This window comes from Solanum tuberosum, unplaced genomic scaffold, assembly GCF_000226075.1.
Source record: "Solanum tuberosum cultivar DM 1-3 516 R44 unplaced genomic scaffold, SolTub_3.0 scf00102, whole genome shotgun sequence".
NCBI lineage: Eukaryota > Viridiplantae > Streptophyta > Magnoliopsida > Solanales > Solanaceae > Solanum > Solanum tuberosum.
Window position 1 is genome coordinate 115,603 of NW_006239028.1, and position 16,925 is coordinate 132,527.

The 16,925-nt window shown below is 31.6% G+C and overlaps 2 protein-coding genes across 2 annotated transcripts; both read left to right on the plus strand.

The window, feature by feature from the left end:
- The first annotated feature begins 5,842 nt into the window (after positions 1–5,842).
- On the plus strand, positions 5,843–9,792 carry LOC102588145 (receptor-like protein kinase HSL1). Its single transcript, XM_006348768.2, has 3 exons — positions 5,843–6,424; positions 6,834–9,001; positions 9,142–9,792. Exons 1-3 carry the CDS (start codon positions 6,003–6,005, stop codon positions 9,510–9,512), a joined length of 2,961 nt encoding a protein of 986 aa, XP_006348830.1. The 5' UTR covers positions 5,843–6,002; the 3' UTR covers positions 9,513–9,792.
- A 4,286-nt stretch (positions 9,793–14,078) lies between these two features.
- LOC102578433 (NAC domain-containing protein 73) lies at positions 14,079–16,850 on the plus strand. Its single transcript, XM_006348908.2, has 3 exons — positions 14,079–14,465; positions 14,589–14,778; positions 16,016–16,850. Exons 1-3 carry the CDS (start codon positions 14,373–14,375, stop codon positions 16,549–16,551), a joined length of 819 nt encoding a protein of 272 aa, XP_006348970.1. The 5' UTR covers positions 14,079–14,372; the 3' UTR covers positions 16,552–16,850.
- Positions 16,851–16,925: the final 75 nt, after the last annotated feature.

The following is a 16,925-nucleotide window of genomic DNA, read 5'->3' on the forward strand; positions in this document are numbered from 1 at the left end:
ATGTATATGAGTGTCTATGGAAATTCTTTGTGGGACTGAAAATGTCATTGTCTCTTCCTTCTATGCCAAGATAGTGAATTTTGAAGTTTTATTCAGTAAATTCAATGATCGAAAGTTCTATAATGCCAGTCATTCTAACTATTTTTTTGTTTGAATGGATTGTTGTCACTTTTTTCACGTTTTGAATGAATTGTTTCTTTTATTTTTATGTATGGTTAATAATCGAATAACCGAACCAAACCAAACCAAAACCGAAAACAACCAAACCGATAAATGTATATTATATTTGGTTTGGTTTGGTTTTGATAATTTTAAAACCGATTAAGTTGGTTTGGTTTTGGTTTTGACCAATAACCGACCCAAACCAAACCGTGAACACCCCTATGTACATGTAACTTTCAGCAGGAGTCAATTATGGCACCAACAACATTAGACTCTTCAACAAAATGAAATTATATAAAACTTAAAACTAGAACAAATCCAAGTATATAATAAAAATTAAAATGTTGTTAACCAAAAAAAATTAAAATTAAAATTAAAATGTTCAAGAACTTTGGAAACAAAAGGAAAAAGAACAAAAGGAATTTGTACATACCACCTACTTTGTGTCAAGTCTATCAAGAGTTATGATATACTCCTATTTATTTTTAGAAAAAAAGTTTTATATATTTTTTAATTTTGCGATTTAGAGTGGATATATTTTTTATTGTATCAACTCTAAGTTATAAAATTGAGGGATATTTCAGACCATTTCCCTCTTCTTCTTTTTTGAGTTATTATTCAAGGTATAAATATTTATTGAAAATTATGGAAACTGTTATTATTATGCATATCTAAAAGGAGGTGAACAAATATAGTACATAATTTTTGACAAATGAATATTATAAGGTTAAAAAGATTTGATAGTCTGGAAAAGCTAAATTTTCTTGATGGACTATTCAAATATAATAATTATGTTATTGAAATATTTTCAGATAGTTTTCTTGTCTTTTTCAAAAAGATAAGAGAAAAAAACAAACATAAGATTGTTTTGTAGGAAAATGTCTTATCGTACTTTTGGCCTGTATGAGTTCTGATAATTTGTGAAACTTTAACAAATTAAAAATTGGAATTTAAGGTTACTTGTAACTTATTAAAAATTACCAAATCAAGGATATTAAATTAGATTGTCTCTAAATATATTCTAAATGTTTTACATAATAGATCACTTACGACTAAAATATTACTCAAACACATGTGAACTATAGCACGTCGGAGAATTTAAAAGAATAAATGAAATGAAAATATTAAGAAAATGAGAAATTATATATATGTTTTGAACATGTAGTATAGATTAGGGATTAACCACTTAAAATAACTATTTCAAATGTTTGGTAAACATTTAATAAGTAGTACTTTGAGTTTATTGTTTGTGCCAAAAAGTACATTTGGAACATCCGACTTTTTGGGGGCTTTCTCATCCAGAGTGTCGCATTGGAGTCCGACTAATTCGAATTTGCGTCGGGCAGTGCCCCATTCGGGGGTAGCGCTTTCTATCAATGATTTTTTCATACTCATGGCTCAAACTCAAGACTTCTAATTAAGGAAGGAACAACCTCATCCCATCGTTTTATGGTAATTCTAAAAACTTAATTGAATTCTTTATATAAAACTTATTTAAGTAATTTCTTTTTTCTTGCGTGGAGAAGTGTTTTTTCCAGACTAATGAAGTACGTATGAATTAGAGAAAGCCCATAAATGATCCAGCATCGTAGTGGGCCGACCTAGACTTGCATACCCATTGGGCCTGAAAGTGGATGAATTGCGCCAAATGGCCATCTTTAAGTAATAGTTTCATGTGGTGGTCAGTTTTCATGGTACTATTTAAGTTATAGCATCTATTTTTCAAAACATTTAACTTGTAGCCAATTTTGATAAGCTTAAGATAAGACATTGCCTGCTCCACCTCTACTTCTTCTTATTCATGGGCACTTTTTAACTAAAAGTTTCAGATTGCTTGCGACGAGGGTTGCTTAGATGGTAAACTCTCTACTTCTAACTCTATGGTTACGGTTTCATAACTGAGGGCATTTATGAGTCATTTTTAATACGTTGGGGGTAATATTAATTTGATCCTTTTTTGTTTAATTTATATTATCTGCGAACAAATATTAACTATGGATTCCGTTTATATTAATTTGACAATAGTCATTTTCGCTTGAGGGCAAAGAGTTGAACTTTGAAATAACAAAAGTTTTAACAGCCACAAAAATCAAATATTTCAGCTGTCTATATATGTAAAGTGAGCACCTAACCTCAATCCCACAGTATATATGTGTTGAATTTAGTACAATTTTTTAGTGTTTTGGTCGAGAATAGACTATAATATAGTGTGTTTTGTCAATAAAAAGGAGCGTCAATGATTGTTGCACAACGATTTTATGCGCGCTTGTGACACCTTTCAAATTTTGAGATTTAAATAAGTTTTTCTTTTGACGGTAAATTCTTCCTATGTCTTGAATTATCAATTATTTTGTCTTATGCTACTTTGTACAAGTTTTTAAGTATGTAAATTTTATTTTTAAAAACTTAAAGTTTCCATCTTCAAATTCACAAACAAAATTAGACTGTTTAACTCTCAAAATTTGAACTATGCTACATAAGTTGAGACATATGGAGTATCTTTTTTGGGTAAGTTGTATGTACATAATTTATACCCTAATATTATCTTAAATATATAGAAGGAGTGTACTTTGTCTATCAATAATAGAGGGAGTTTTCTTTTTAAAAGAAAAGAAATAAGCATCGAAATTTAGATAATTTATGATAACCTTTTTGCCTATAAATATTTGTACAAAGAAAAGAATTTATAAATAATTGAAGGTAAGGTTTTACAATTATGTTAGAATTCATACGAACTAGTACTTGGAACTTCTTGTCTCCGCCAATTTTTTTTTCACTTCCGAAGGCACAATCGAAGATTTAAAAGTTTATGAATTTTGGAACCATCGCATATTGAATTATAAAAAAATATTTATTTATAGTACTCCTAATTTTTATTTCAGACAGAACGTTTGAACTAAAGCTATTGAATTCTGTCGAACCCATAAGTTCAATAGTAAACACGCAATACATTGTACATATACATTAATTAGCTCCGTGCATAGACGCATGTATCTATATATAGTCTAGCGTTTTAGTTAGGAAAATGTCATGGACTGACTCCTCGAGTTTGTGTGGTGCCCGTAATCCCAATGGCTATAAATATTGCTCGAACTTTATAAAAATATAGTATCAACTACCTTTGATATTCGATTCACCCGTCAATATGTTTGAAGAATTCGAGCAACCTATAGTTCTGAATATTCTTTGTTCCACTGCGGAGTGAGTCACAAATTCACTATCTTGGAATCTTTGACCTAATATATATTTGCACGCTTATAAATTAAAAAAAAAAACAGTCAGTACATATATATAGCAGCTTTGTTTTGATAGAGAGTCATAAACTTTTTTTTCATATTAATATATGGTCCATATTCTGATCCCCAAACAATTGGATTATCAAACTGGACCATGTGTGACAAGACTCAAATTATTAAATATTGTTTGGTTTTAGTCTTTCATTACTTCGATTTCCAATTTTAACTTTTTTTTTTTACCTCAAAATTCAAATTAATTTAGCAGCCTCTCTACCAAATTTATTCGACTTTTGAGTAATACGAACATGGAAGATTAATGGTAGGTCGTTTAAAAATTCACTCAGCATATATAAAACACGTGTGTCTACTCGTTCAATTTTATACAAGTTTAAATGTCTACTTATATTTATTAGATGAGTCAAGTTAAAAGGCACATGTATGTATTATGTCGTCCAGGAAAACCCTAAACTCTGAGGGTTTACCAAATATTTTTGGGACTTTGTGTTAAAATTGACTGCTTTTGAAAAAATAAATGTAGATATATTGTTTAATTATTATTGGTTAATTTACTACAAATGGGGAAAACACAAGTAAACTAATGAGTCTTTGTGGAAGACTGCTCTCCTTTTGAAATTTCAAAGTTCACTTTTTTTTGTTCAAAGAGTCCCCACATATACACCAAATTTCTTCTAACAATACTGTGCTTTATTTTCTTATAAATTTGACTACACTTACATGCTCATTTTAATGCTCTTATATCTGTCATTTGGTATGAGATATAAAATATGGTAATTTTGAAATAAAATACATGATTAATTTATTCTGCGTTTGATTAAAGGTATTAAGTCAGTTCTTGGACTATATCTATCTCCTCATTTATACCATGATGATGAGATGCATTATCTTATATACATACTGAAATAATTTACTTCAAGATAAATTGTTCCTAATCAAACATACCCCTTAAGTCACTAACCATATTTTTGCTACTTTCATTTTATTTTACCTGATCCTTATATAAAAACGAGATGTTTCATTTTGACATAGGGAAAAACAATGTTTCCATTTCTTCCCATTCCCAAAGCCAAAAGAAACTGAATCTTATGTCATCTAATTCCATTTGCGAAATAAAGGAATTTTGCTTTTTTCTAAATATTCTTAAGTTGAGTCAATATAATTTGTAAGAGCAAAGAGGTATTGGGTATAAATTTATAAAGTTTATTTGACCAAATTGTAACTTGTTTTGTTGCTTATTTAGTAAAAAACACAAAAGCTTATTATAAGTCTTTTTTCTTTAATTAATCACCAAGTCCAAATCAACTATATGCCTAATAACTTCTGTAATTTTCAAAATATCCCTTTCAAGTTTCAAAACAATAGTCGTAACGGTATATATCTCTTACTATAATTTACTTATTTTTGTTTGGGAAAAGGATTCGAATATATTCGAACTTTGACCGAATTGTTGTAATAATTACAAACTTTGGGCATGACCTATTATCCCTGCATTGTTTAATAGTGTATTTTAAAGATATATATGTGCTCACGTGGACATCATAAATATTGCATCATTATAAATAGTAACGTATCCAGTTAGATATTTATATATCTTTAAAATATACTATTAAATAGTACGGGTAATAGATTCTGCCCAAAGTTTGAGATTATTACAAAAATTTTAATCAAAGTTCAAATATATTTTAGACTTTTCCCCCTTTTTGTTTTGATCATATAATAGTGATGAAGTCAATACTTTTATTAAGAAAATTCAAAATAAACCTACCAAAAAGTTGGAGAGATTCGACATATATGTAGATATCCTAATTTTTTGAAAAGAGAAGTTTAGATGAATCAGTTTCCCTCCATTAACTCCGCCTCTCTATATGAGTACTAAGCACAAACTTATGGATACTAAGCACAAAGTTTTAGTTACTTATAGGGTAAAAACTTATGGATACTAAGCACAAAAATACTATTCTACTTCGAGTGCATCAACAAACTTAAAATAAAAATAAAGAAATAGAACTCTAGCTGAATTTAAACCTTGGTCTCATGATTGGTTCCTTCAACTTGTAGCTACAGCACAAGGACAATCTTATACTCCTCATGAGTGCACTGTTAATTAATACTAAATGAACCACTCATGAGATCAAGGTGCACGTACAATCCTACATATAACTGTGGGTCTGATCCGCCTCTGATTGTTAGTGAGTCCAGCTCGAAATGACACTTTTTAAGCATCACATATCAAAAGGGATTCTCCTAGACACAAGGAGTCTCGATCAGAAGGGCGAATTATCCATTTTGATCTATATTGTAGAGAAGATCCTTTTGGTATATGATGTTCAAAAAGTGTCCGTTTTGAAGTCAGACGGATACGAGAGCTGTCATCGATAATAGCGGGAAAACACTTATCACATCACAAATAGACAAGTTGGACTATTTGTCCACATTAAACCGACCCTCATCGTCCCACATAACACCATTTTTTTCTCGCCATTTTTCATCCTTCAAAGCTTACACTATTTTAACAAGCTCAGCAAACACCCATTTCACCATTATTACAGAAAAATCTCTGTATCTTCTTCCTGTGCATGAAAAACCATGCAAATGAAACTATTACTCTTCTTTCTGAGTACATTCCCTTTGATTTTTGCTTTAAATCAAGATGGGTTGTATCTACAAAAACTGAAACACTCTTTGTCAAGCTCAGATCAAGGGGTATTTTCTACTTGGTATGAAAATGATCCTACCCCATGTAACTGGACAGGTGTCACCTGTAATGACGCCGGAGATTCTCCTTCCGTCGTCGCTGTTAACCTCTCCGGTGCTTCTCTCGCCGGAACCTTTCCGGTCTTCCTCTGCCATCTTACTTCGCTTTCGTCACTCTCGCTTTCGAATAATCTTATTAATTCTACTCTTCCGGTTTCTATTTCTGAATGCCGTAGCCTCACGTACCTTGACCTTTCTCAGAATCTCATCGGTGGAACTATCCCCGACACTATTTCCGATCTTCCTTACCTCAGGTAACTCAGTTTGAACCTCAATTTTGCATTTCCCCTGTTTTTTTTCCTTTCAATTTTTCGAAAAATATCAACTAATTGGGACTTACATTTAGCCATATATGCGTATTTGGGTCTGTTTTAAGGGTGAATATAAGATCTATAGTTAGTGTATATAACATGGTATGTGTAGAAAAAGACAGTCCAGTGCACAAAACATCTCACGTTAGCAAGCTGCGGGGAAGGGGCTGTAAGCAATGATTTAGCTGAACCAACATAACCCGTATGGATTTGCTTGTTGGTGTTATAGTAACTCTAAATTATTGATTGTTTGAATAAAAATGCAGATGGAACGAAATGAATATTATGATCTTTTATTGCAGATTTTGTTATTCTTGTTGTTTCATTAGTATATTATGATCTTTTATTGCAGGTACCTTGATCTTAGTGGATGCTATTTTTCGGGGAATATTCCGGCAAGTTTCGGAAGATTCAGGCAACTGGAGACTCTTATTCTGACTGAGAACATTCTTACTGGTGAAGTTCCTCCTGCATTAGGTAATGTAACGAGTCTCAAGACACTTGAACTTGCTTACAACCCTTTTGCGCCGAGTCAGTTTCCTCCTGAACTCGGTAACTTGACGAATCTTGAGACATTATGGCTAAGTATGTGTAATCTTGTTGGTTCAATTCCAAAAAGTATTGAGAAATTGAGTCGATTGACTAATTTTGATGTGTCCAATAATGGACTGGTTGGGTCAATACCAAGTGCAATTTTCCAACTTAATAGTATTGTTCAAATTGAGCTCTACAATAATTCCCTCACCGGAGAATTGCCTTCGGGATGGTCTAACTTGACCAGGTTGAGAAGATTCGATGTGTCGACTAACAAGTTAAATGGGACTATTCCTGATGAGTTGTGTGAGTTGCCACTTGAGTCACTCAATTTATTTGAGAATCAATTTGAGGGGTTTCTTCCAGAAAGTATAGCTAACTCTCCGAATCTGTATGAGCTTAAGTTATTCTCTAACAGATTTTCTGGTTCATTGCCTAGTGAACTGGGGAAGAACTCGGCTTTACAGTATCTTGATGTTTCATACAATACATTTTCTGGTAAAATTCCTGAAAGTTTGTGTGAGATGGGAGCTTTAGAGGATCTTATAGTGATATATAATTCGTTCTCTGGGAGTATTCCGGCTAGTCTTGGCAACTGCCGGAGTTTACTTAGGGTCAGGTTTCGGGATAATAAGCTATTCGGGGAAGTCCCAACTGAGTTTTGGAGTTTGCCTCAGGTTTATCTCTTAGACCTTTTTGGCAATGCATTTTCAGGAAATATATCACACATGATTTCTGGTGCCAAAAATTTGTCTAACCTACAAATATCAAGAAACAAATTCTCAGGGGTTATACCTAGTGAAGTAGGAAAGTTGAAGAACTTAGTTGAGTTTTCTGCGAGTCATAATGAGCTAACGGGAGAACTTCCAGACACATTAGTGCAGCTAGGGCAGTTAGGTACCCTTGATCTTAGTTTCAATGAGCTATCAGGGAAAATCCCCTTCGGAATTCACACAATGAAGCAACTCAGTGAGCTTGACTTGGCAAACAATGGATTTTCTGGGGAAATTCCGGAGGAAATTGGGACTTTGCCAGTGCTTAATTATCTTGATCTTTCTGGGAATTACTTCTCAGGGGAAATCCCACTCAGTCTGCAAAGCTTGAAGCTTAATAAGCTAAATTTGTCTAATAATCAGCTGTCAGGGATGATTCCTGCAGTTTTTGATAAGGGTGTTTATAGAGACAGCTTTCGAGGTAATCCAGGTTTGTGTCAAGGTGTTGCTGGTCTTTGTCCTACCAAAGGTAGAGGACAGCATGAAGGATACTTATGGACTTTGAGAGCTATCTATACAGTTGCTGGCTTCGTTTTTCTTGTCGGGATTGCTATGTTCATTTGGAAGTATCAGAAATTCAAGAAGATTAAGAAAGGAAACACTATGACAAAGTGGACATCATTCCATAAGCTTGGATTTAGTGAATTTGAAATACCCGTTGGCCTAGATGAAGCTAATGTAATTGGCAATGGAGCTTCAGGAAGAGTGTACAAAGCTGTCCTAAGCAATGGTGAGGCAGTAGCTGTCAAGAAGCTATGGGAGAGAACAGTTAAAGATGAAACCCCTTATGGTGCTCTTGAGTCTGATAAAGACGAGTTTGAAATTGAAGTTGAAACTCTGGGTAAAATTAGGCACAAGAATATTGTGAGATTGTGGTGCTGTTGCGTTACTGGGGATAGCAAGCTCTTGGTATATGAGTACATGCCAAATGGAAGTTTGGGCGATTTGCTGCACAGTTGCAAGGCCAAATTGTTGGATTGGCCGTTGAGGTTCAAGATCGCTTTAGATGCTGCTGAGGGGCTTTCTTATTTGCACCATGGTTGTGTTCCTCCAATTGTTCACCGTGATGTTAAGTCAAACAACATATTGCTGGATGATGAGTTTCGGGCCAAAATTTCAGATTTTGGTGTGGCAAAAATTGTTAAAGCAGACAGCAAAGGTGACGTTGAATCCATGTCTGTAATTGCTGGTTCCTGTGGTTACATTGCACCAGGTATTGATTTGTCCAAACTATATCACTGGCTTTAGTCATTTTTACCGATATATTGGCACATCTAGCTTATATTTTTGGAAAGATTGCAATTTCATTTTAAAGTAGCCAAAACTAACATAAGTGAAATTCATTGATTGCAGAGTATGCATATACTCTTCATGTGAATGAAAAAAGTGACATATATAGCTTTGGAGTGGTCATTTTGGAGCTGGTGACAGGCAAAAGACCAGTCAGTCCAGAATTCGGGGAGAAAGATCTAGCTACTTGGGTACACACGACGTTGAACGAGAAAGGAGTTGATCAGTTGCTCGACCCAAATCTAAACTCCAGCTTCAAAGAACATATATGCAAGGTTCTTGATGTTGGTCTACGTTGTCTTAACCAAACTCCAGCTAATCGCCCCTCAATGCACAGAGTGGTGAAAATGCTCCAAGAATCAGCTCCTTATAATGTGCCAGAAATGGAAAACAAGAATGGTAAACTTTCCCCTCACTTTCCAAAGTCAGTCTAGTTAATATATTAGATCAAGTAATAGAGCAGGAGTGTTTCTTGTCAAGAATTGGCAAGGAAGAATCTGCATAATGAAAAATTAGTAGTCTTTTTCAAGAATTAAGCATATTGTACTCTTTGAATTCTACAACCCTTTATGAATCTATATTACGAGGATTCATCATGAATTAACAAATTTTACGCTAGCTGTCAGCCTACCGCAACACAGATGGGGTGGGTACTGAAAGTTGTAAGTATTCTTAACTAATGCCTTTGATTAAGTTTGTTAAACTTAGGTCCTACTTTGCTGTCCATCATTCACTGAGCTGGGGCCTTTAGAAGTAAATATACAGACAAAGCACCAGTTTTTCAATGACATTGATAAATTATGTGGACTTGTGTGGTTTGACTAAATTGTGTTTTGAGAAGAAGAATTCAAAGATATTTAGAATTGGTGACAGTGAGTGGGGATGTTCAATTATTAAAATAGGAACACATGATTATTTATTGAGGCAGCATGAGTAGTTTAAATAAGTTAATATCATTGGCTGAAAGGAATTTTTGGTTTGAATTTTGCCCTGAGCTAGTGGGAACTGAGAAACACATTGAAAATAATTTCATTTTCTTCCAACTATGTGACTTGATATTCATGGATTGCAATATTGAGGGACCATAAAGTTTATAATGACAGAATTTAAGTTGTATATAGTGAAATGTATAAAATATCTTTGTATAATTTTGTTGATTTTATTAAAACAAATTCTATTAGTTGGATCGATCAAATGTGCTGCACTTAAGCAATTGCAAAAGACTAACGATGCTCAAAATATATTTAAGGAATCGAAATAGACGTACTCAGTACTTCCATAGATAAGGGACAATGGCTAACTCGATATTGGTAAGTAAGGGTCAAAAGTTCAAGTTCACACGTGTAATATCCTATTTTTGCAAATTTTACTATTCCTTCGGCCCAAAAAAATTGTAGGTTACGGCCCAATTCATTTTTGGCTGTACAGGTTACTTGGAGCTTAGCTTTCAGTTCACTTCACATGAAAGTTATATATTATAAGAAAAGTAAATTTTAGAAATAACAAACATAAAAATCATATTAGCGCTCTATAGCTACAATTTTGCTATTTGCGCTTCATAGCCAAATTATGTTTGCTATGGAGTATCGAATTTGTATAAAATTTGCAGTGATGGTATGAAAATTGTGTTTGTGTGTGTATATGTTCTTTGTGTTAGGCTAGAGTGGCGAGCGAGATTGGGAGAGAGAGGAGAGAGGAGAGAGGGCAGAGAGTGGAGAGAAGTGAATTGTATATATGTAACTACTATGTATATGTATCAATGATTGTGTTTGTATATCTACATAAAATTTGAATTCGTATATAATTGAATCGAGTTAAAACATTTGTATTTGTATATGAAATCTCTCTCTCGCTTTATACAAACACAATTTATACGTTGTATTTTGTATAATTTGTGTTTGTATAAAGCGAGGGAGATAAAAAGGCAAAAAAGAACTGGACAGAGAAATATTTGTATTTGTATAATTATAAATGTATAGGACAGAGAGATACACATTTATATTTGTATATACAATCTCTCTCGCTTTATACAAACACAAATTATACATTTGTGTTTGTATAAAGTGGGAGAGGCGAGCGAGAGAAGGCTAAAAAAGAGGAGAGTGACGAGCGAGATACCAGAGAGAGGGAAGAGAGACGAATAGCAAGAAGTTTGTTGCGAATCAGAATTAAATTAAACTGTATCTATATCATTTATTTTGAATTAATAATTTGCTATAATGCATAGTTTATTGGCCTATAAATGAAAATATATAAGAACTGTAAAAATAATAATATGATTTTAAACAGTTTCATTTTGCACATCAAAAGGTTGAAGCGATTATATAAATGAGTAATAAATTAAAAGAATACATATGAATTTCATCGAGTGAGTCTTAAGGTCTTTTTATTGAATTTTATATTTAGGCAATCAATTTGTTGGTAAAGATTTTAGTTTTACAATAACAAAGGTTTAAATTGATATTAAAATTTTGATAAAATGTCTAAATATGAAATAAATAAATACATAGGTTCGCAGTTTATCATAACAGGCTCTAAAAAACTAGCTCGTGTTCAAAAAGAAAAATAGATTATGAAAAATAATTAAGTAATCATGCTTGCTAAAAAGTTGATTATTAATTAAACTTTCTTGCAAATCACCATCTACCCTTTAAGATAATCATTCATCACTATTTAATTGCTTCTTTTCCCTCTCTTCTCTCTTTTTGAGTCCGTAGGCGGATTTAACATTTTTAATTTATGAATTTTGAATTATAATTTTTTAAGAATAAATTATTATATATACTATGGGATTTTACTATAAATATATAATTTAATTTAAAATTATTTAATTCTGTCAAACTCGTAACTTTTATTGTGACTTCGCCCCTAATCTCATTTTAGGTGGGGTGGGGTGGGGTTGGAGATTCACTTGAAGACTTTTTAGGTTTTATTTTATTTTTATTTGTACTTCTTTTTGGCTTATTGTGTGATGACTGATGAAGCTATAAGTGGAGAATTATTATTGTTCTTAATTATCACATGTCCAAAATCTTCAAGATTACAAAAGTTTGGTTCTGAATAATAGTTCAAGTGTTGAGGAACACTTTAAGAATCTATGTTTTCCATAACTACAAGAAAAAAAAAAAAAAAGGAAATCGGTGGTTCGATCATAGATCGATATCTTTAATTTTTATACACTCAAATCTTTATATAATAACGTTATTTATCTAGATATTTTTTGACTGCTATAATGACATGCTATTATATAAAACATATAACATTACATACCATGAAAAAATCGATTCCAAAATATACTTAGCATTGTTATAGTAAAATGTTATTATAATCTACACAAATGATATGACAATTATTGTGACCGTTTGGTACAAAGCCAACAACTTTAGATTTGACAAATTTGGATAGTAAATTCAGCAACCAGAAAATGCAAAACTCTTTATAAAACTTTTGAATGAAATATATAAGATAAGGTTAAACTACCATTATCCTAGTTCGAAATATCATACAATTCGATCACTAAGAATCTAAAACAGAAATATTATTCCTTTTGTCTCGTTTTATATAAGGATTTTTGACTAGATAGGAAATTCAGAACATTAGTTTCTCTTAATATATTAATTATCAGTGATGAAAATAATGTTTCAACACAAAAAAAATATTAAAAAGCTTGTTTGGTGGAGAAACCATTTTAAAATAATAATAATAATAATAATAATGTGTATTTGAGACGAACTAATTAGCTAGTTAGTGTGATCATATTATACATATAAAACTCGAGATGAATATAATAAATTCAGTTGTACCCATCAGAACGCACTCTAGATCCACTTTTGCTTCTGTCGTAAAGCTTTCTCTGTGGAGGTGCGGAGCTAAAAGGTTACTTATGTACCTACATATTTGATCGAACTCAATAGCATTAGATATGTACAGTTTTTTTTAAAACTCAAACTCAATTAACCTACATTTGATATCGCTAGTCGTTATTTTAAAATTTAAAACTCATAAAATTTAAATTCTGACTCCGTCTTTTATCTCTTGCATTGCATGAGAAGTTTAAGTGAAGCAATGTCATTATTGGTGGATGTTAAAGTTCCTCTTATTTTTGTTTCTGTTCTAACCAAAATTGTTTTGTCTTTGTGTACACTCTAGGGTGACATTAGAACTGTAACTAACTCTGTGTGGGTGGGGGGTGGGGTGGGGGAGGGGGTTGAAGGAGCTAATACTAGGTTGCCTTATTTACACTCAAGTAGTTTCACAATAAACATAAAAAAAATTCTATGGCGAATCAACGAGAAATTTATGCTATAAAACATGATTTTTTACATTCAAGCTCACTGAAAAAATGCATGATGAAAAATAAATTCTCACTTAAATAGTGGAATATTTTCTAATTTTTCCGCATAAAAGCATTACTAATTTTTCTTTCTCACCGATTCAATCAAAATATTTATGCAAATAGCCACCGAATATTTTCCAGTGGGAAATTTTTGTGGAAAATAATACTCTACTTGTCCCAATTTATATGACTTACTTTCTTTTTTATCCCGTCCCAACAAGAATGACATATTGATGCCTTCTATATTTAGTAACAATTCAACTTCAAAATGTCATTTTACCTTTAATGAAATGATTTCTAGCCACATAAATATTTGTGACTCATTTTAGACCAGAAGTTTCAAAATGTTTTCTTTATTTCTTAAACTCCGTGCCAAATCAAACTAACTCATATAAATGAGACGGAGGGAGTAAATTTTTAGTAGTGTTTAAATTTTGCTCTTTTTTTGTTCTTCCTTTTTTAAAATTTTATTTTTACCAATACATGGTAAACTGTCTTTATTAAAATGTTCCTTGTCAATGAAATAATCAATTAAAATATACCCTTTTGGTTCTTCTTCACAAAGATATACATTTATTCCACATGAAGCATCCTTACTTAAATGAGCTAAAAGAAGAAGTGAATCCCAAGCAAACACTTCCTTTTTTGAATTTTATTTTTCCATCTTTGGTACTACTAATACTAGCTAATTATATTACTCAACTTTTTACATCTAATTTTAATCTTTAAGTGTTATAAGATGAATACAAAAAGTAGAATTTCAATAATATTAATATACCTTCCCAACTTTGATGAACAATTAGGTTGAGGGAAGAACATGATGTTGCTACTTTTTCCTCTTTTTTCTTTTTAACCCTTTGTCTCTCCTTCTACAAATTTTGTTATTTTTGTAATAGTACTTGGTCAACAATAGTGGCAAAAAAAAAAGAAAAGATTTTTCTCTAATTATTATCAAGAAATGACTTGTATCAATATTGACTCTCTTACTAGTGTTACAAAAATAATTAGGACTTGTCCTTCTTGTGGTCATTTGATCAAATATGAAGAAAAGGTTAGTAATTTTTTCTTTCTTTAATTTAATTTATTGTTTGATTTTGGTTATTTATTATATTATATATATAACATGATTAATGATTTCTATTATTTTTTGTGAAAAAAATTAATTTAATTATAGGCTGGGATTCATAATCTTCCAGGATTACCAGCTGGGGTGAAGTTTGATCCAAGTGATCAAGAGATTCTTGAACATCTTGAGGCAAAAGTGAAATTGGATGCACACAAACTTCATCCACTAATTGATGAATTTATTCAAACATTAGAGGGAGAAAATGGGATTTGCTATACTCATCCAGAAAAGTTACCAGGTAATTCATTTTACGACAGACAAATTTTGTAGCTAAACAACAAAATTGACGACAAGATATTAAAAATTATGTTAGCTACGGATTAAAGTTCGTAGATAATTCAAGTGTTTTGTAAGATGGAACAAAACATATCATTCTGAATGAGTTTAACTTTTATATACTAAAATCGTAAACTGGCTTTTATACTATTAGATCGTCTAAAATTAAAGATAAATATGTGCATGTAATTCTTTATTATATAAGTGGATAATAACCGGAAAAATAAGACAAGTTATCTACTGAAACAAGTTAATACATGGATAGTGTTATATAACATCACAAAGTTAATTCAAGAAATTTTGAGTTGATAACAAATTAATAAGATAGTTTCACTATGAATATACAAGTGCAAATTTTCAGTTCTTTTCTTTCTGCTGATTTATCTTATTGTGAATGAAATCTTCTATAAGCAGACAAATAATGAGAGTTTTTTTTTTCTTTCTACTGATTTATTGTGAATTGATTTTTAGTTTGATGTCCAAAATCTTCTATAAGCAGACAATATAATTTTTTCATGCATGGTTTTTTGATCATGAGGTTATTATAAAGTTTTGTTTTCCTTAAGATATGCACTTTCACTTACTTGGATTATCAAATGAGTTTAAGTTTAATGTGATCAAGGAGTAAAAAGATATATACATAATCAGGTCATTTAAAAGGTAATTACATATTATTTTAGAATAAGTATTAGTAATTCGTCACTTGGTAAAATTGACAAATTTCTTAATTTGTATACATTATTTATATAAGCAATTATTTATATTATCAGATCACTCAAAGAATATCTATATATAATCCTTCTTTAAATATGAGAATGACAATCTTAAAAACAAGTCAAGTTATCTGGTACGACATGTAAAGGTGACATGTAGATGGTGTAATAATTCCTTAATCTCATGATGTATATAAAAATAATAACTCAAATTGATAAGTAACTACCTTACTATCACATGTTAAACTATATTGATATTATATAATACGAAAAAATTATATTATATGTGTATATAACTTAATTAAATTTGGGATGATTATGATTATTATTGATGAACGGTTTTCTTGAGACGACGAGGGTCTATCGTCAATATCTCTAGGGATAAAGTTTGCGTAAATTCCACCTTTCTCAGTCGACCACAATTATAAGATCACATTGGATATGTTGTTGTTGTCGTTGTTGATTATTGATGGATGGTGCATGCAGGAGTGACAAAAGATGGCTTAGTTAGACATTTCTTTCATAGACCATCCAAAGCATATACAACAGGGACAAGAAAAAGAAGAAAAGTACACACAGATATACAAGGCAATGAAACAAGATGGCACAAAACAGGCAAAACTAGGCCAGTTGTGTTAAAAAACAAAGTGAAAGGCCACAAGAAAATACTTGTTCTCTATACAAATTATGGTAAACAAAGAAAACCTGAGAAAACAAATTGGGTAATGCATCAATATCATCTTGGTGATGATGAAGATGAAAAAGAAGGTGAACTTGTTGTCTCAAAAGTATTTTATCAAACTCAACCAAGACAATGTGGTGGTGGTAACAATAACATCAAAAATAATTGTCCTCCTCTTCCTCAAGTTAGAACAAGTATTAATGGTCAAGTTGGATCTCAATTTGTTCAATGTTTCAATCCAACTACTCTCATATCTTTTGAACATAATAATCCGACGATGACTACTACTCCTCGTCTTCCAAACTTCAATAATCTCCCTGACGCTTCATTTATTCCCTGACCTTTTCTTTTAGATGAGACAGTCACACTGAATAAGTTATCGAAACAAGAGAGTAGGGTGGACAGGAGGACTAGGAAGAATAAGGAAGAGTTCTCTTGTGATTTTTCAGTTTTAGTTTTATGTTTATATTTTTGATGTGGTTATTTTCTGTATTATTAATGGTATTTACTTTGTACAGTGAGCTAGGCTGAAGAAATAAGTGTACATGGCTCTTGACTGGGAGAGTAACTAATTAATCAAAGTTCAACTGTACAAAGATAACTATATATAAACTCACTGTTCATTATTTTCTTTTACTAGTACTGATCTTTATTTCTATTTATATATATACTGGTAAAATAAAGTACTAGTCTAGTTGAAGTACACTGATATTG